The 20,255-nt window shown below is 34.4% G+C and overlaps 3 protein-coding genes across 4 annotated transcripts in view; 1 reads left to right on the top strand and 2 right to left on the bottom strand.

Annotated features, from left to right (window-relative positions):
- Positions 1 to 9,995, bottom strand: part of LOC117566054 (beta-1,4-glucuronyltransferase 1) — a 67,313-nt gene extending 57,318 nt beyond the window's left edge. For both annotated transcript variants that reach the window (XM_034245510.2, XM_052003036.1), the window contains exon 1: positions 9,849 to 9,995. The gene's annotated coding sequence lies outside the window, so the exon portion shown is untranslated. The remainder of the gene's footprint in view (positions 1 to 9,848) is intronic.
- Positions 9,996 to 12,070: 2,075 nt separating this feature from the next.
- On the top strand, positions 12,071 to 14,823 carry LOC117563720 (uncharacterized). The gene is made up of 5 exons (XM_034242180.2): positions 12,071 to 12,620; positions 12,673 to 12,761; positions 12,995 to 14,300; positions 14,358 to 14,710; positions 14,772 to 14,823. Exons 1-5 carry the CDS (start codon positions 12,214 to 12,216, stop codon positions 14,780 to 14,782), a joined length of 2,166 nt encoding a protein of 721 aa, XP_034098071.2. The 5' UTR covers positions 12,071 to 12,213; the 3' UTR covers positions 14,783 to 14,823.
- A 2,839-nt stretch (positions 14,824 to 17,662) lies between these two features.
- LOC117564543 (nuclear hormone receptor FTZ-F1 beta) overlaps positions 17,663 to 20,255 on the bottom strand; it is a 28,401-nt gene continuing 25,808 nt past the window's right edge. The window contains exons 3-7 of the mRNA XM_034243366.2: positions 19,463 to 19,768; positions 19,247 to 19,396; positions 18,744 to 18,846; positions 18,520 to 18,674; positions 17,663 to 17,921 (exon numbers count right to left, since the gene is read on the bottom strand). Of these exons, the coding sequence (XP_034099257.1) occupies positions 17,838 to 17,921; positions 18,520 to 18,674; positions 18,744 to 18,846; positions 19,247 to 19,396; positions 19,463 to 19,768 (798 nt within the window). The 3' untranslated portion in view covers positions 17,663 to 17,837. The remainder of the gene's footprint in view (positions 17,922 to 18,519; positions 18,675 to 18,743; positions 18,847 to 19,246; positions 19,397 to 19,462; positions 19,769 to 20,255) is intronic.

Genomic DNA, 20,255 nt, shown 5'->3' with positions numbered 1-20,255 from the left:
GAACAAGTGCAATCCGGCAAAACTGGTAAGCTGGCCAAAGCCAAAACCAACTCTAGGCAAGACAACGGAAGTCAATTTGTATGTTTCGTTGATTTTTGTGTGAATATTGCAATTTAGAATGAGCTTTGAAGGATGTTATGAGTTGGCAAACAGTGAAGAGAAAAAACAAGAGAGAATAGAGAGATGGAGACAGATAAGTAGAAAAAGGTGTATGACGCGTTGCTCCAAAGTGTTAAAATAAAAATTTTAGACACTTCAATTATTTTTCACAGCTCTGAGAACTTTTTGGCTTAAGCTTTGAAAAAAAAATAATTATGTTAGAAAATAAGTAGTTACACAATAAGATAATTTAAGTCTTTAGACTAGCCAACTGTAGTAAGAATAGTAGAATGAAATAAATTGGTATAAATATTTCATTTATATTTCGTATATTAGTCTGTTCAAATATTCCAATTATATCAGTCAGCCTTTGCATAATTTCTAATTAGCATGACAATTCTCTCCCATGTGGTCAATGAATTAAGCTGTCACCCCACAAAGGTCTAATTACGTAAACTATCTCCAAATTTGAAAATTATTTCGCTCATAAACTTATTAACAATAAAACGATAACAGTTGCCTATAATGAAATAATGTACATATTCCTAAAATAAGTGTAGCACGACAATTGCTTAATATAAACAAGTGAGAAAGCTACAGTCGGGTGTGCTCGACTGTTAGATATTTGTTACCCACTTTGAAGTAAAGCAAATCATTGCGATTTTATTCTTAAAATATTCCAACTTAATTTACTGAAAAATACTAAAATATACCGAAAGGCTGTTTTTGGTATATCGATATTGTATATTCTTAATATACCATAGAGTACAAGATTTACAATATTGTTATTTGTTTTTTTTTTCAATTTGCTGGCGATGAAGTGGGAGTGGGAAAAATTTGAAAAATAAACTCGATCTGCGTTCAAACATTTCAAGTGCTGTCGAAAAATTATATAAATATATATCTCATAGTCCTTGAAATCTATGTGTTAATTCAGACCGAAGGACATGTCTATATCGCAGCCACAAAGCTATAATACCCTTCTATCCTATGTGTAGCGGGTATAATTAAATTAGATGCAAAATCTAGTTACACATCTAACAATATATCGCAATTTAGTTAACAATATTACAAATAACATTGTTGGACAGCAACTTAACAGCACAATAGAAGGCGGCATTATAATTTACGAATTTAGGAATTTAAATGCAGAAAGCGCTGAGCGGAACCAAACGATACCCCGGCGATTGTTCTAATGAGCAAATGAAAGCAGATTTATCTATAGCGTATTATTATATGTATTCACAATACGCATTTGTTGCTGTTGCGCTTTTACAGTAGCCGACGGGGTAATAACAATAAAAAGGAACGAAAAACGAACGAAAAATATAAAAAGAACGCAGGGTATTAAATAATAACTCGATGCCCCAGAGGGCAGATAAAAATCGTTAAGCGGTTCGAACAATGGAAGTGGCTTTTAAATTTCAGAAAAATTAGTCGGCGTGGGGAATATTTAACATGATTTCATTAATTGACGATACGCTTGGGTTATTGAACCACACAAACACACAGAGCGGGGAAAACGAACAGTTAAGAAGAATTGGCATTTGATGTGTGCTTTGAAGATCGTGAATTCAAAAGGTACAAGCTACATAACTTATTCGACTCATTTATGCTAATTTTGAGGCATAAAATCGATGGACAGAAGTTTAAGACAAGATTCAGATGAATTTACGGCAGCTAAGCCGTTATTTATAGAAAGCTTACGAAGAGCTGACAAATGAAGGATTTGTTTATCACAAGAACGTGTCTAGTCAAATTTAAGAAGACATTTGAAATCACCAGAAATGAGATAAATCATTGAGTTTAAAACAGTGGCGAAAAGTTGAAAAATCGATGTTTCCTCATGATAAATATTCATATTATGCTTTAAGCCTATTCAAAACGAATGGCATTTAAATATTCATTAATTACAGAATTTCTTCCTGAAGTGGAAATAAATTTATTCAGTTTGTATAGAACGTTCCCGAATCTGATAGAATACAAACAGTCACGAAGTAAAACCAGAGGACAAAAACAAACTTTAAGAGGTGAGTTCCGCATAATTATTAGGTCAGACATAGACGAAAATGTTGTCGCTTTAATGCGCCGTTGAAACGTTGAAGTGCACACATAACGCTCCATATGAATCACCCTAGAACACAAACAAACACCCTCTCTAAGTCTGGCTCTAGCTTGGTGTTCTCACAAGCTTCCCATTTCAATTCAATCAACCATAAACAGGAGCCCTCGCCTCAGGTGCTTGTCATGCGGACAACATGGACTTGCCACCTCATAACCACGCCCCCTCCGCAAGGTGTCAGCACATCGCACGCGTTGCCAGCGTTGCCAGCTTGCGACCCACCTGTGACGACCCGACCCACGGACGGTTGCGTGCCTAATTGTTAGACAACAAGAAAACATTTTTGCCTGCCTTGTGGTTACCATGACAGTTGCCGACTTCGAGACCCGGCCAGAGAACTCACTCATAAGGCAACGATGGTGTTCCACAGACGGCAAACGCAAACCAAGCTTGTGTGACTTAAAAGTCCTTTGGGTAAAATAAATAATGTTAAGCAAATTAAATACAAGTTGATAAATCTTGCAACGCCACAGAACAGCTGACTTGAAGTGATACATTTGAAATTGCGTTGCGCACTTTTAAACTTCTTAAGACTTTCTATAATCCTTAAATAGTTTTAGACTTGATTTTATTACTAAAGAAATTTTACTTAGATTTCTTGAACAAATCAGATTGCTCAAATATCAAATTGCGTACACAAGGATTTAATTAATGCTGAAAAAATGTGAATAACTTTAATTATAACTTTGTTTTGCTTATGTGTTTTCACTGTCAATTATTAATCTTTTATGCATGATTAAATCATCGTCTAATAGAAAACTCCATCTCATACTGTTTATTATTTGCATAGGTAAAATATAAGTAATTTTCCGGCCTTAATCCTATATATTTATGGAACTTATCTATAAAGATAACAAGGTTTGCTAAACAAAGTTTTCAACATATTCTACACATTGTATAGAATCTATACAAAAATATTGTTTTAATAAAAACTTTTAAGTGCTTGTCAAATTTATCACGATTTTGTGATATTTGTCACGTAATAATTTGTGTGAATTTACCATAAATAAACCACCCGTATTTTTATTTATATTAAAGAGCTTGTCAAAAAGTAAGCAATAAATACATTTAGCTTCAACTTGAGAAAAATCTGAACGCAATTTCTGCGCATTGAAACGTAAGTAAATAAAATCCATTTGAAATGCCTTAAGAAGCCAGCAAGTGTAAAAATATATATCTGTATGTATACATAATTTTATATTTTTAATATAGAAAAAAAGCGAAAAAGGCAACATAAATTGTATTGATGACTGACCAAGCAGGACCATCGAAGCAGCTAAGCAGCCATTTCCATAAGCCACAACCCCCAACTCCAACCCCAATTTATACAATACACACACACACACACACACAGCGTAGAAGGAAAGTGCTGTCCGAGTTTAACTTTTACAAATGGCCGAGTTTGAGTTAGGAAAGTGTAAGGAAAGGAAATGAAACCAAACGAATCGAGACGAAACGTAACGTAACGAAAAGAAAAACAAAATGCACAAAATGCTTATTTGCGGTTAACCACAAAACTGTAAACTAATACCAGACGAAGCCAGAAGCTTGTTGTCATAAGGCCAACAGCAGGAAGGCACTTGCGGTATACTATATATGTTATGTATATAGCAGAAGGTGGATCGGGGGAGCGAGGGTTTGTCAACCCTTGCTGACAGCTGATTTAAAACTTCTTGAAGCTGACTTGGTTTACATTTGAGGTCAACGTCACAAACTGATTAATTCAAGTGTAAATTGCATTGTAGTATCGTTTTTGCTTTAAATTCCCGAATTTTTTAACTGGTAATTAATTGTGCCAAGGTTAAGTTCCCATTGATGGTTTCAGTTTTTGAGTTTTGGGCTTGACTATGTGGGTTGGGATTTTGCCACGACTTTGATCGATGAACGTGCCTGGGCTCGTTAATTACATTGCAGGCTTTATATGTCGTTTGATTTTGATTTTGAGTTTGAGTTTGAGTTTGGTTTGGTTTGAAAGTGAAGTTCATTATCAAAGGGCATAAGTTTTGCAGCTAGTGAAAATTTGTTAAAGAAATGAAAAGTTGACGCCCAATTAGCTCACGAGGCGTTTAGCATAATTAGTGAGATGACATGCCAATATACCCTGTAAATAATAGCTGAGATATCAAAACTCATCAGAAGACACATGTTTAGTTCCTTTGGTCTTCCAAGTAATACCTTTGAACTTTTACGCACTTGAAATCACAGCATAATGCAAATGTAAATTTCAAAAGTTCTTTAATTGCTTAAACTCTTTTAAACGAACCTTTTTTTTTTTTGTATAAGCCGCTTCAAATTCCAAACATTGCAAAAGCGTTCGTAAAAAAAAGAATGACGGAAAAAAACATCAGACAACGCAAAACTTGAAATTCGCAACTAAAAAAAAGTTGAAATTAATGCGGCAGTTAAAATTTTCAGACAGCTGGACGGACAGAAAAAGAGATCAAGAATATATATACTTTATAGGGTCGGAGATGCCTCCTTCCACCTGTTACATAAAAAAAAAAAAAACCCTTCTAAGTTAAAAAGCATGACATCAGACAACGCAAAACTTGAAATAAAAAAAAATTGAAATTAATGCGGCAGTTAAAATTTTCAGACAGCTGGAGGGGAAAAAGAGTAAAAAAAAAAAAAAAAAAAGTTACTCAGCATTTGACCTGCTGAACCCTGACATGGCACGCGTCCCCCTTTGGATACTTGCCGGCAAAGTAGTAGATGTTGTTTTTGTTGTTGCCATGACGCCTTTTCACAAACAAATTATGTATATATGTTGCACACATATATACATACATATATATTCAGTATGTAGAATAATGTTTGTCTATTTGTCTGTCTGCCTTCAAAAGTAACCAGGCAACTTTTGGTCTTTGGGTCAGGCAGGAGAATCGTTTTTGTTTTCTCTCTATGGATCGTCTGTCTGTTTAATTAATTGCAGCGCTAACGCGTTTGCCATTTGCAGTTGAACAAATTAATTTAAATAAACTATGCAAAGCGTTGATTCACTCAGAGAATGCTTGCCTCTCGAATATTAAATACAATCATTTTTATTTGCCATCTCATTCGCACCTCTAACTTGACGCTGATAAACAACAAGTCAGTTACGACGACAAAAAGACAATTGCTTCACAATTAGTGCTATTAAATCGAGCAAATAAACTATACAAGTATTCAACAAATATTTAAATACGCAATATTCATTGTTATACAGCAAATAACAGAACAAACGAAACTCAAGCAGAATAAATAACGAAACAAAGAAATTACAAACCAAATTATATAATAATATGAGTTTCATAAATTTTGGACCTCTTCAAATCTATTTTATTTCATTCTTTCGATCTATAATATGATCGAATTTATAAGAAGAAAAATTTTAATTCTCCTATACAATTATTTTGTAATACTTGTAAGCTACTCATATTAAATATATCATAACGAAAGCTTTATTCCATATTATTTTTAGACTTTAGATCTGACTAATTTGCATGTGTATTCAACTTTTGTACAACTCAAAGAATTTAAAAGTTTTTTTCGGAAACAAAGTGACACGCTTCACAAAACTTTTGCCACAAAAATTTTATTCATAACTACAACTAAATACATATATATTTAGTCATATGCTCGTCGTCGTCATGGTTTTATTAAATGCTGGCTTCCGTTGGCCACTCGCTGCATTTTTATCAGCAAACAAACTGTGGAATTATGTCAGGCTTATCGACCGCACTGCAGTCGGCCCTTCCCCAGCTTCCGCCCGATCCCTTCTCCACTGTCCATTCAGAGATTGAGCTTATCAGTTGAGCCTTTTTCTCTGTGGAGACGCATCTCGTTGAGATTCACATGCAACGCAAATATTTTCATGTCGTTGCAGATACATGATAAAACAATTATACAATTGGCGGCATCTATTACGTACTCAGCAAACACACTAAATGTATAATTCGTATGCATTAAGTAATTTTAATTATTGTGTCTGTTCCTCGAGATAGACAAAAAACTGCATAATTCTTTTTGCTAATACCTTGGTGAATACAAAGTGATTAACAGGTTTGCTAACGGTTTCAAGAAATGATAAGCATAGTAAATAGCCTTTCTATTGCGATAATTAAAAGTTTAAAAATACTTTTAACACTACTTGCTAAACAAATTGCTAAAACAATCGAACATCAAGAAATAAACATTCTTTTCGACGCTGAAATGTTGACACATGGTTTTTTTTTTCATACACAAATTTGTATTTCAAATTTTTCTGTTTCTTTCGTCAAGCATCAGTTTCTATTTTTAAGTGCCCACGCATAAAATTAAATTATAGCTAAGCGACGAATATTTTTGTTGACAATTTTAAATGTTTGACATACGAATTTTATGTTGTTTTCTTTATGGGTATTAATCAACTTATTAAATACGAATCAATCTGTTAACAAATGGGCGAAAACGACAAATAAGTGGCTATTAAATATGAATTGGAAAATATTCAATTTCGGGGGTGCTAATAGTGAATTAAAATAGCAATAATTCAGAATAATTAAAAACAGATAAATTTTTTATATTCAAAATGTAGCAAAGCTAGTTTATAATCTAATATTCTCTATATAAAACAAACTCAATCTAATTTTAAGTAAAATTGAATAGATATTAAAAGCTTTAGCGCCTTAGAAAATATATTATATTATGCACAAAAACTGTGAAATTTATAATCATTGTTAAGCTACCAAGTTGCCGGCTTAATTTTTGCAAGCGCTGCGTTTCCATGTTAATCAACGCAACGAGTTTTCCACCCAGCAGGAGTTGGATTACGAGCATAGAAAATCCATTGTAAAGAACTTGTTAACGCTGCAGTAAACAAGGCGATGGGAGAAGTGCAAAAAAATTTGTCTATGATGCTATTACATATATTCTCAATCAGCGTTGTTTATCGTAAACAACTTAATAATAACGACCACGTTCATAGCACAGCGTGCTATCGATTGCAGAAAACAGGAAAATTCTAATTGTATTGTATGCAGTTGAGTAAAACTACGTTATTGCAATCAAAAATTCATTCAGCGTAGTGATAAATTATTTATGTATGTTATGCAGCTGCTGATTTCACACCACGTCATATTTTTGAATGAATCATAAATATGCTAGCATAAAAACTGTTTATCATTATTGAGATTAGATTAACGCAATAAAATAAAAAATATATGCAAGGTCATTTTACCGACTTTTTCTGGGTGAATGCTCTTGAATAAAAGACTATCAGTCGCATGTGATCGATAGGAATCAATAATATATTTGCAAACAATACAAATCGAACGTCGCTTTCATTTAAAAGATCTTCGATCTCTTAATCTCATTTTATAAAAATGAATCTCTTTAAAAAACACTCCATTCTTTGAAGTGTTTATTTAAATAACTTTGTGGCTATTCTAATCAATTCGAACATTCAAACATGATAAGATCAAAGTCAATGTCAATAGTGTTGGTAATTTTTAATTCATTGATCTCATTTTATTAACATGAATCTATTTCGTATCAAATTAATTTATGTTAAATTTCGTTTAAATAAGATTGTTACTTTCCTTATCGATTTGAACTATTGAAATTTAAAAAAAAAAAGGAAAAATTCAATATTCAGAATTCATTATTCTATTTCAAGTAAAGATTGTTCTGCAACAAAAGGAATCTTATTTAAATTCTTCTAATCAATTTTAAACTATTGAAATCACTACATCCATTTTAGGATATTACAAAATAAACATTATTGAGGGTATAATAAGCCCAAAAAATCAAATTTAAGCAATTCAAAAAGTTTCATTTTATTAACAAGAATCTACATATCTCAGGATAACATTATTCCTTGAACTTTCACCAAGTTATATAGCCTATTAAAAAACTTAATCTAACATTATTATTGGAGTTTTTGGTTTCTTTTTTTTTTTGAATTAAAATTGGTTTTTGCTCTTTTTATTAACAAGGTTTAGTTGTTAAGATAATAAATGGTGACTACCAAATCAATTCTTTTAATTGAAAAATCTATAATTTATACAGAATTTGATAAGACCAGAAAAACCAATTTTAGCGATGTATAAATCTCATTTGATTGCCAAGATAAGAATCGTCTTTTAAATACCATTGTTAAGCGATTCAAATCTTTTGATCAATATACCCACTTAGTATACCTGTATTTATACAGGGTATTTTAATTATTATTTCATTGTTTTTCTTCTATTATTCGGTAATAATTAATTATCATAAAACAGAAACAATTCAAATCAACTCCAATATATTGGAATCAATATACCCACTTTATGCCTACTTTTAATGTGAAGGGTATTTCAAACCTAAATCCAATACCAATAGCGTGGGCAAAAACCGTAAATTAAATTGCTGCTGCTCTTATTATTGCTGTAAGTACTTATACACAAACACACACACACACACGCACAGCAATGGATATCGATAAAAAGCCGGCCAACGGGCAAAAAAATGAAAAGGAAATTAATATCAAAAGAAAGACGCAAATTACGAACACAAACAACAACAACAACAACGCCAAGCTTAACAAATGGCCGCGTTAATGCGATGAAAAAGTACGTTTAAAATACTTTCAAAATATATAAAACTTACATCACATTCACAATTGACAATTCACAATTCACATTCACTACAAAAATAACAGCAGCAGCGACAACAACAGCGGCAATCGAAGGCAACAACAACAGGGAATGCAATTTGGCAGCGGCTGCTGTAACAGTATATTTCGTGTTGTTGTTGTTGTTGTTGCTATTGCTGCAGCTTGAAATTTGATTTCTTTTGATTTTGCTTTTGTTTGATATTTTGCTTCCTTCTTTTTATTTTGTGTGTGCCTCTTCTTTTTTTCTTATTTTCGTTTTTTTTTTTGGGTGAAAATAAAAGAAATTCGGTGTAGAAAACGCGCGGCCCAAATTGAGCAGACGATCGTTGTCGCTACTGTTATTGTTATTGTTGTTGTTACTGTTGTTGTTAGTGTTGTTGTTTTTATTGTAGGCTGCTGCGGGCCTCATGAATGAATTGCGCGATTAAAAACACAAAAGGCGTGATGCGTTGTACAGCAACAAAAACAACAACAACAATGACAACAGCAACAACTACTTCGTAACGAAACGAGTTTTGTGGCTTTGGCTTTGAAAAAAAAATAGATAAGCGCAGAATGTAGGCGAATGAAAAAGAAACGAAGTTTTAGGCTTTACAATTTTAACACTAAAATGCTAAAACGGGCCTATAGGAAAACAACAACAAATGCTACACTCAAAAACACACACACACAGCATGTTTACGCTCACTCATATGCGCTAACACAAATGCAGGGCAGAGACAGCTGATTTTTGGCAGCCAGTACGAAAAAATGCTTCTTGCTTTCTGCCTCTCAACTTAGAATTGTTGTTTTATTTAGGTGACGCGCACACATACAAACGAAAAGCACGCAACACACATGCAAACACCAACAAGCACACTCACACACACACGTTCAATAGGCTGGCCGCACGCCTCGAATGTTACACTTGTTTTTATTACTGTGATTGCGATTTGCCTTATGCATTTTTTGTTTGACTCTGTGTGGGCAGCACAATTACAAATTTCCTCTTGGAATTAAAAGGTTTACACACACCTTGCACTGGACACTGCTTGGCACACTTTCTTATGGTTTATTATGCTTTTATGTGTTATTTTGCGAATATTTCATTGTTGGTTTCCAATTTCTAGTTGGAACTTGTCTAATTGGCACGCGCGCAAGCCACCCGCACGGTTGGAAATTTCTTCATAGACTGCTAACAGCAAACTGTTAGCAAGCGCATTTTGCATTAACAGAGCTGCTGATGCCAATAACAGTGCAGTATTTTGGTATTTTTTAGTGCCTCTGTTAGTTAACGTACAGCCAGCAAGCTTAACAGCTGACTACCCAAGCAGCGCACAAACTTGTTATAAACAACAGATTTTATTATTAAATTCTATAGTGATAAAGAAAATACTATAGCTTTCATTTAAGTTGTATATAATTTAGGCAAATATGCATGCTTAAATTCCAATTTAAATGCCGGGTGAAGTCAAGAGCAACAGCAGTGTTGCCACCTTTCTGTTTCTAATTGCCATTCACACAATGTGTTATTTGAATTTGTTTTAATTTATTTAAATTAACCCGCATGCAAATCATATCATGAAACACACATGTTTAATGACTTAACTGCCACAGCTGGTTGCCAAAGATGCTTCACAGTTTAGCAACTTGTTTTCTTCATTCAGCAAAATAGGAATAAAATACCATGCTTAACCCAACAATTATAACATCAATCAAATGGCCTTAAATTCCACACAGTCTAATTGAACATAATAACAGCGGCAAAACGGCCAAGTTGCCAAGTTAACCAGCAGACTGCAACTCTAATTTCGATTACAAGTTCATGTTGATGTTTGCATCATTAGTCGACCGCCTTTGTGGTCAGTCCGTCCTGCAAGCCAGCCATCAATCAATCAATCAATCGCTCAACAAACTTTTTTCCAACTTAACATTTCAATCGCATGCCAATGTTGCTTCTGCTGCTGGCATGCAAATTTCATGCCAAGATGTGAGAGCTGGTGACGATAATGATGACTGGTTCTGTTTAGCAAAGTGCCAGAAAAGCGAGACATCGAAACACATAAAACGAAATTGATATGGCGATGGAAGTGGATATGCATATTTAATAGCATCTGCAGCTGGACAAGAAGCTTCTACTTTAAGATATTTTTGTCCCATTTAGTCAGCATCTTTCAGGCCGATCATAATGCAAGAGTTCAGTTGCCTAATAAGATAGCTTAGGTAATTTATATGACTTCGACTTGATGGCAAAACAATTGTTTTCAATTGCACACAACAATTATCTGGTGTTAAGCGCCAGAAGGTTCCAAGTACCAAAAAACGCTCCGGAAATTCAATTAAAGGCATTTTCTGCCTGGCATTTCCAGACACCTGCTGGCAATTAATAAGCCCAGCAGAGGAACAACACAAAAAAAAAAAAAACAAAGATGGAAAATTGGCTTAGGGCATGCCGAAGACCTACTTCACTGACAAATTACAAATTGAGCTGCAAAATAAAGCTGTGCATTATTTGAGTGAAATTCAATTAATTTTCTGTATTTTCAATTAAAAAGATTTTAATTCAACAAGTTAAGAGTCTAAAACAAATTTGTTTTGAATTGAATTCATTTGTATTCCTAACCTATTGCAAATAATTAATGTAAATATAGAATTTTAAATATATTATATATGTAATAATATATAATTTGTAATATTTTAATTTCCATTTTTTTAAGTAATAAGTATTTGAAATTTACATTTTAAAAATATGAATTAAAATTAAATAAACTTGTTTATGAAGAGTATCTTCAAAATCAGATTGCCAAAGATGCAACCTCTCTTCCTTTGATTCTTTCTTGCTCTTCTGTTCTTGAGCAAGAGAATTCGAAGGCAGGAGTTTATTTTTAGAAGCAGCGCCTAAAAGTAGGCAACAGTTTTACAGTTGAAAGAAATCGTAAGGAAATGACACACGGACAATTCACATTCACATTCAACCCCCACACGAACAGGCGACATATTGTATTATGTCGAAACGGAAATTAAATTTCATTCTGCTCTTTTGGTCACTTCAGAAGATTTACCGGCCTTGGTAATGTGCGTAAAAATGGAATTTCCGTATGTCGTTACACAACACTGCGTTCTTTACCTTACCAATAAAGCTGGATGAAATACAAGCTTTCTTAAAACGAATTTTAAGTAAATGTGAAAAGAAGAAAATAAATTTGTGTATTAAATTGTATAAGTACTTAGCAAGCTTTTGAAATTTTAGTAAATTTCAAAACTAACATGAAATAATTGAAAAAAAAACGTCAATGTTACTTTTACAACCAAAACCATCAAAATTTCAGGTTATGTTATGGGTAAGCTAAAGATCAACGGGTTCGGTTGATTTCTCAAGCCACAAATTCAACTCATCACGATGGCGTTTTTCAACATCTCATCGAGAGATGACATTGATTCGCTCACTGAGGAAGAGCGTGAAGAAAATGAACGAAATTTGGATTCCATCGAAAGCCTCGATGATGTCTATAAGACCTATAAACCGATCTCGCCAAAAATCACCTGGTTTGAATCGTCCAGTTCGACGACGCTGAAAGGAGATGCATCTAATGGAGAAAGTGTCGAATGCAATGATCTCCAAGAATCTCTTGCTAAAACAAATCTATCTGAAGTTGAAACTGCTGATGATGTGCAGCTTAAAACCAAAGCTATTCCTCCACGTCCACCTCCGCGTCCTCCTCCTCGCCCTGATCGTCCTTCGCACCCCAAGGCTACAATTGAAATGTTAAAAGAAAACCATTTCACAGATTCTTATAAAGAGGAAGCGTGAGTTTTATTAATCGTTGCGATTTCACTAACTAAACTGAACTCTTTACAGCACTCAAATGCGCATTGCTTCCGGTGAGGTAGAAGAAACGCCGCAGAACGTTGAGGAGGATCAACTTAATAATACTACGGAGGCGGAATGTAAGTTTAAGAAAGAAAAAAACTCTTCTACACTTTTACTTTTTTTACACTCCTCTTTCAAAGAAGTTCAGTTCCTTGAAGAAAAGTTCAGCAACTTCAGTTTTAGATAACACTTAAGTCAGAGGAGTAATGAAGATCCCATCTAATGTTATTTAGGGAAAATTCATTCCCTGTAATGAATTCGTTTTAGTTTTCATGCCTCCTCATGATCCTCTTGTATCATCTCTTCTTAGGTACTTGCAAAATGCCTCCTAACGAAACGACAGATGATAAGCAGTTTATGCAACCCGAAAATGGTCAACAAGAGATGACCGCCAGCGATTACTATGCCCAGCAAATGGCTATGCAGATGTCGAATCCAATGGCGTGCTATGGAGGTTGCGGTCAGCCGCAGTTTCAGCCAGGAATTCCGGGTCTTTATCTATCGCCGGAGGATTACTTCAACTATGCGCAGTTGCAACAGCATCTGCAGAACGTGCATAGTTTCGGACAGTATCAGGGAATGCCGGGAATGCAGGGAATGGAGGGTATTCAGGGAATGCTGGGTATGCAGGGAATGCTGGGGATGCAAGGAATGCAAGGTATGCAAGGCATGCAGGGAAACGTATCAAGGCAATCGCCGGGAATACACTCTAATCAATACAGTCTATACCCGAACATGGAAGGCGGCGGTATTACAAGGAGGCCTTGTGATTGTGACAACCCTTGCAGCAGCGATGAATCCACCAGTTGCGAGCAGCCAGAGCGAAGCAGCGAAAGCGTTTGTTGCATTCCTAGCAAAGCAAAGTCGAAGCACTCCATGGAGTGTTGTGCAAGACCATCGCCACGTTACCCCTCCGATGCTTGCGCCGACAATTGCTGTTCCATGCCATCAAGACCTTGTCCGGAGATTGACGAAATTCCACCACCGTGCTATGACACGGGCGGCAGCTTCGATATGCCCGATTGTATGGGAAATTCTCCGCAGTGCCGCGTTGGACGTTGCCAAAGCGGTCCAGCAGCAAGCAGGTTCAACTTCTTGGACATCAATCCCTGCCGCAAAAAGTGCTGCGGCATGCCACCGCCCAATTGCCCATTGACACCATGCGGCAGTGTCATGCCCTGTTGTACGCCCTTGCCACCGCCACCTTGCTGTCCATCTTCATGCTTAGCCCCGCCTACCTGCTGCCCAGCTCCATGCTTAGCCCCGCCTATCTGCTGCCCAGCTCCTTGTCCCAGTCCACCTAACTGCTGTCCAGCTCCACCTAGCTGCTGCCCAGCTCCGCCGGGCTGCTGTCCCATGCCCTGCGGTCCACTGCCGTGCCCACAATCTGCCTGCTGTTCGCCGACGCCCGAGTGCTGCGCTTGCTCTGGCAACGGACTCGATATTGAGTGCTTCCTGCAGAAGATGCGACAACAGCAGCAACAGCAGAACTATGCCTCGATAGCAAATTGCTGTCCCGATGATAGAATCCAAGCACACACTGTTTACACTGCGGATTATCGACCATTCTGTGGACCTGGCAACTGCTTCAATCACTTTCCCAATTCCTGCGGCTGGTAAGTTCATCATTTGCAACTGTTTTTGATCTTCTTTTAATCCAATCAACTGCTCAGCTGTCCTCCACCTTGCAGACCGCCAGCAGGAGGTTTCAATATTCAACCGCAGGCAGGCTGTTGTCCCTGTGAGATGCCAATAAGTGGTTGCTGTCAACCAACGTACACGATGCCATGTCCATGCCCAGCGCCTTATCCAGCCACTTGCTGTCATCCCTGCCTTGCTCCCTGCTCCGTGCCCTATCTCTCCGACTGTCCACCGCCTTGTGCACCGCCCTGCTCGGCGCCATGTCCTGGCAGCCAATCGGACGCCTGCGTCTCCAGCTGTCCCATGCCTTGCGAGATGCCAGCTTCAGATTCCTGCTGTGGACGCACATCACAGGCAACCAGCTGCAATCTAACCCAGTGTGGCTGTAAGTACAGTAAACTCAGCCTTTAAAGTTTCCACTTATATCTCACAAATTCTCTTTGCAGCTGTATCATAGCTTTAAATCCCTAAAAACATAAGTCGCATAGAAAAAACAAATATATATAGTTATTTTGTAACTTTGATGAGTGTAAAAAATTGAACAGAAATAAAATATTTTCAGAAAACCCACTAAATATTCAATAAATATAAATATTTTATCAGTCGAATCAATGAATCCACAAATTCTTAATATAAAACAGAAGCAATCTACAAATTCTTATGTTTGAGAATATTATACTGCTTAGTTACTTATAAAAAAAAGTATAATATTTCATATATCGGATAAGAGAATTTTTGAGTATACTCACTTTTGAAAAAACACTTTAGGTAATAAAATTTTTAAAAATTAAAATTAAAATTTTATTAGAGAACTAACTCTGTTTGGTTAAGAACAAAAAAATAAACATTTTTCGTAGCTCGAATAAAATCAATCTCAAAATTATTATCAATAGAATATTTTATTAGAGAACTTACTTTGCAAAATGTATTTTTTAGTGGAGCAAAACCATAAATCAAGTCGTGACAAATGGAATTCATTGACGCTGACAGATGCAGATGAACATACATGGAATCCTTGCTCATTTCCGGTTCTTTCAATTCATGCAGCTGAGAACAATAAAAAGGAAAAGCATCTTGGGCATCTCTTGGATAAATTTATGCTGATTTTATTGAATTATTTGGCGCGTTCAACTTTGATTTGGCTACTTTATGCTGTCATTTTATTGCCCACGAACATAAATTTTGCCTGAATGAGAATGCTTTATTTGGAGACAGCTGACAGAAAATTTAGATTGGGGATAAAAATGTGAAAAATATATAATCCGAACAAGTTGAGAAAGACTTTTTCTAAAAAGGAGTCAAGTGAAGGTTTAAAATACCATTTAAAATTTGATGAAAAAAAAATTTTTAAAACGTTGTGGCTGAAATAATTCTCCCAGTAAATTAAAAAATAAAATGAACAAATTATTATATATGTAATGTTTTTTTTTTTTTTGAAAAATGTTTATTACAAAATATTGCATTGACAATTAATTGTTTAATTGTTTCATTTGAATTTCAGTTATTACAATTATCATAAAAAATGAAATTATATATTTTCTATGGATGAGTAGATGATAACAAAGTAGCACTAATCAAATCGCAGCAAGCACTTAGATTGCATCAATTTGGAAATTTTGAAAGAATACAATTTTGTTGCGCAACTTTAAACTATTTAAGCTAATTACTTAAGTAGAAAAATATCCGCACCATTTGCAAATATATGTTCTAATAAGCTAAAAAGTTAAAAATGTGTGAAAACAAATTGTTGATTTGCTTGCTGCAATTGCGAATTTAGTTACTACTTTCATCATTTTTGTTATGGAGAAACTATAAATTAATTTTGATTTTCATTTTACAATTGCATTTAACTATGGTAATTGTGATATATATATTGATATTTAGTTAGCGCATTTATTAAATTAACATTCAACTATTTTTATCGCACTTCTCGTCGGCCCAGATCAATTGTCTGTCAATCTTTTCTATTCTTTTGCTGGCCAACTTGCGGAGTAAGTATTTTGTTATTGTGTATTTCGTTTTGTTTTTTAAATTATTGGAATTACAAATTGTTTTTTGTTTGTTTCGTTTGTGTTGCTGGTGGGGCTGGAAGTTTTACAGTTAACATACACGGATATATATAGACATATATGTATATATATAGTATGTAGATCTAGGTTGATTTATGCGTTGACAAAAAATATAAATGTATGTAATTTTAATGTTTTAAATCCTGTTACAGGATTTGCTTCAGCTATTAAGTAAAATTACAATAAAACAAAATATATATCTATTATTTAATTACCATATATATATGTATATATATACATAAATATATATATGCATAACATTAATTAAAAAATACAATTCAAATACGAATACGAATACAGTTACATATGCTGGTCTGATCGATCTGTTCTTGTTGTTGTTTGATTGATTGATGATTTTATTGTTTTTTTTTTTGTTTATGTTTAATGTGTAATGACAAAAGAATAAATTTGATTTATGTAGTTTGTATTTGTTAATGGTTTTATATGCAACAAATAGCATCACTGGAATAGGTTGTTGCCACGCCCACGCCACTAAGAGGCGGCACAAATTCAATCGAGTGGTCTTTTCTTTTCTTGTTTTACTTGTATAATTTGCAGATATATACACACGCAGTACTATATCTATCGGATAAGTAGACATATGTGAAATTGCACTAAAACTAAATGCTACAACATTTAAAAATGGATTTCTCATATGATGTACATACATATATATATTCTATATGATTAGTTCGAAAATTCTAGCAGCTCTCATTTAAACCAATTTCGGTTTTGGCATTTCATTAAAATATATTCTTAAATGTTCTGTTTTGTTTTGTTTGATATTATTCATATATCCTAGATGTGTATATATGCATATAAAAAACATAATCTGCTCATTTTCGCTTCCTCCTTTTTTATGTTTTTGTTTGAACTAAAAATAAGAATTTGATTTTGCAATTTGTAATTTGTAATTTATAATATTATTAAAGTTAAATAAATTTCTTAGTCTTTTCATTTTCCATGTGTGCTTTAGTTACTATATACATATACATATATGTATACCCTATAAATGTATATACTGTATATGTATACATAGCAAAAACTTTATATAATTTAAACAAACTCCTCGATCCGCATAACAACAGCAACAACTACAAAATGCTCTCACAGCATATTGAACATACATTTCAATTGATGTATTACGTTTTAGGTTTTTGTATAAATTTGGCAATTTTTGCGCTTTCAAAAAAATTCTCCATCTTCGTTTTTTAAGTGCTATCAGTTTTGTTCTCGAGTTTCGTTGCTGCTGCTGTTGGCAATTGTTCTTGTTTGTTGTTGAAGTTGTTGCTGCTGTTTCTGCGGACGTGGGTCCATTTTTTAGGCACATGTTTTCAGAGCTTACACATCGAGTACTTAACCCTAAGCATAGATATACTAATACTAAGCATATAAAACTTGTACGCCTTAGCCCCTGGCACGGCGACGATTGCCTTCCATTTGTCAATGTTCTCCCCGCAGCAGTTCCATCAACAAGTTGAAGTCGGCACCATCGCGGGTCTTGATCGTCAGCATCTCCTTGCCCAACTATTGAAGGGAAAATACAAATATTAGTAAATCTGATTACGTTTAAAATAAGTTTTAAAGACAGAAGATGTTGCTCTGGCTCTAGTTGTAAATGAGCATTAATAACACAAAGAGGAAGCCAACTATTGAAGGCAATTACAATATTTTCTGGATAAACATTACCGAAAGGTTTATTATTATTATTAATAATACTTTAATCCCATATTTTACTGTACAATTAAATGTCTTACATTCAGACCGAATTTAAAAAATTACAATTTATTATTTTGAGAATTTAATAGGCAAAAATGTATTCAACTAAAAAACATAAAACATTTTTCGGATTGATAACTTTAAACGTAAATAACGGAATGTAGTCTCGTAAGTGCATTTTTACTAAGACTAATAGATCTTACTTTGTATTGTACGTAAATTTAATTAGTAAATTTAATTTCTTTTTTATTATTTAATAATAAAATTAACCAGTAAATATCAAATCAACGATATAATTTATTGATTTATTTAACACTTTACTCTTATTATTTAGCTCTTTATTGTCATTCGCATTGAAACTATCTTCGTTTGTGTATTTGTAAGATACTTTAGACTCTACACTCACCTGACATGTGCGCTGTAGATCGGGAATGCGCAGCAATAGCTCCCCAAATTTGGACGGCGTATCGGGATAATGGGCCAGCGTATATGCCTGCAGTCCTTGAAGCGCCTTCTCCTGGCACTCGCGCACCTTGACCGCCTCATGCAGCTCCGTGGTATCTGTAAAATATGTATAACATTAATTTAAAATGTTTTAAATGAGAAGAGTAAAGTAATTTCTATACTTACCGGACTGCAGCAGCACGATTACCTTCATGGCAACATATTCATAGCGATCAACGCGTAGACGTCGCAAATGATCCGTCAGATTCAACATGCGCTCAATGCAAGCCTGTAAACAAATATAATACAAAATTTTAATACAAGAATTAAAAATATATAAATATAAAATCCGATGAATTAAATAAGCAAAAATGTTCCAGTTAAAAAGTGAAAAAGTAATGATGTATGGAACTATTTATACATTTTATAACGTTATTGTTAAATCTATAAAAAAAGGTAATACATATTTTGTGACAAAATAATTCTTTACAAAAGTGTATAATTGTTTTACGGTTTTAATAAAAATAAAATGTGAATTTATGATTGAATTTTAAGTACATTAACTAAACCAAAGCAAACAAAAATATTTTACAGGTATCATCGCTAAATAACATAAAAAAGTATTTTGTCGAGTTATTAATCCAATTCATTATTAACACAGTTTTATTCTACATTGTTCGTAGACTCACCTGTAAGCCATTGGTTTTTGCCTGTGCCAGCGTTATCTTTCTGCCCTGTGACATCTTGATCTCGCCGGGCGTATCAATGGACCGAAAGCAGCAGGAGAAGAGCAGAAGCTCGCACCACGAATTGATTAGCAGGCAGATCTGATCGTCAATCTACACAAAAGAGATGTCAATTAATTAAGATGAACTCAATGATTGATTGATTGATTGATTACGCACCGAGATGTTCTTGAAGAGCGGCAGACTCTTGCACCATTTGACAATCTTGTAGAGGCGATGATCGGCAACATTGCAGAGATGGGCGATTAGATCGGGATTGGCGTTCTCGCCATTGGATGAGAGACCAGCACTGGCCAGCAGTGGATTGGTCATCTGTTGTGCATTGGCAGTGTGATGTCCGCCTGTGCCCGATCCGCCGCCAGAGCTCGACGAAGATCCGCCAGATGCGAACGAAGACAGCGGCTGATTGATGCGTGCCAATTCAGCATCGGTGTATTGCCAGAGATGTTCAACATCCATGATTTCCTGAAACGTACAATTAACAAAAAGTTATGATTGGTAATATGACAAAGTGATAAATTTGTAATATACATATTATTTAGAATTAAAGAGTTTCTTGTTCTCTAAGGACACAAATATAAACTAATTTTAATATTAATTATAAATTATTGTTAGAAATTTGAACCCTAGAATAATATGCAGCATTTAACTCTATAATAAATGTAAATTGGAGCTTGTTGGATGCTGTTGTGAGAATTAACTTCAAGTAAACGACAAACGAAAGATCTTGTCATTAGGAAATACTTATTTTTAAAGAATATGAAATGCAAAATCTTTAATAAAAGTTGACAATACAATAAGGGAGCAAAACTTCAAACTTTCAACTTATTTATTTGTTTTTAAGTTTATTTGAATTAAGTAATTAGTTATGTCCGTTGACTCAAGATATTAAGTGTTCAAAAAAAAAAACAAAAATTGTAAAAAAATAATGTTTGTTAATTGAAAAGAAAGT

The sequence above is a fragment of the Drosophila albomicans genome, chromosome 2L (genome assembly GCF_009650485.2).
Source record: "Drosophila albomicans strain 15112-1751.03 chromosome 2L, ASM965048v2, whole genome shotgun sequence".
NCBI lineage: Eukaryota > Metazoa > Arthropoda > Insecta > Diptera > Drosophilidae > Drosophila > Drosophila albomicans.
Note: the sequence above shows the minus strand (reverse complement) of the source record. Positions and strands in the feature narration are given on the sequence as shown.

What these genes read in the sequence shown, in the direction of transcription:
- LOC117563720 (XM_034242180.2), top strand. Translation starts at nt 12,214, where the DNA reads ATGGCGTTTTTCAACATCTCATCGAGAGATGACATTGATTCGCTCACT. An exon ending in GATTCTTATAAAGAGGAAGC is followed by an intron (nt 12,621 to 12,672) that starts GTGAGTTTTATT and finishes AACTCTTTACAG; the next exon opens with CACTCAAATGCGCATTGCTT. An exon ending in TAATACTACGGAGGCGGAAT is followed by an intron (nt 12,762 to 12,994) that starts GTAAGTTTAAGA and finishes ATCTCTTCTTAG; the next exon opens with GTACTTGCAAAATGCCTCCT.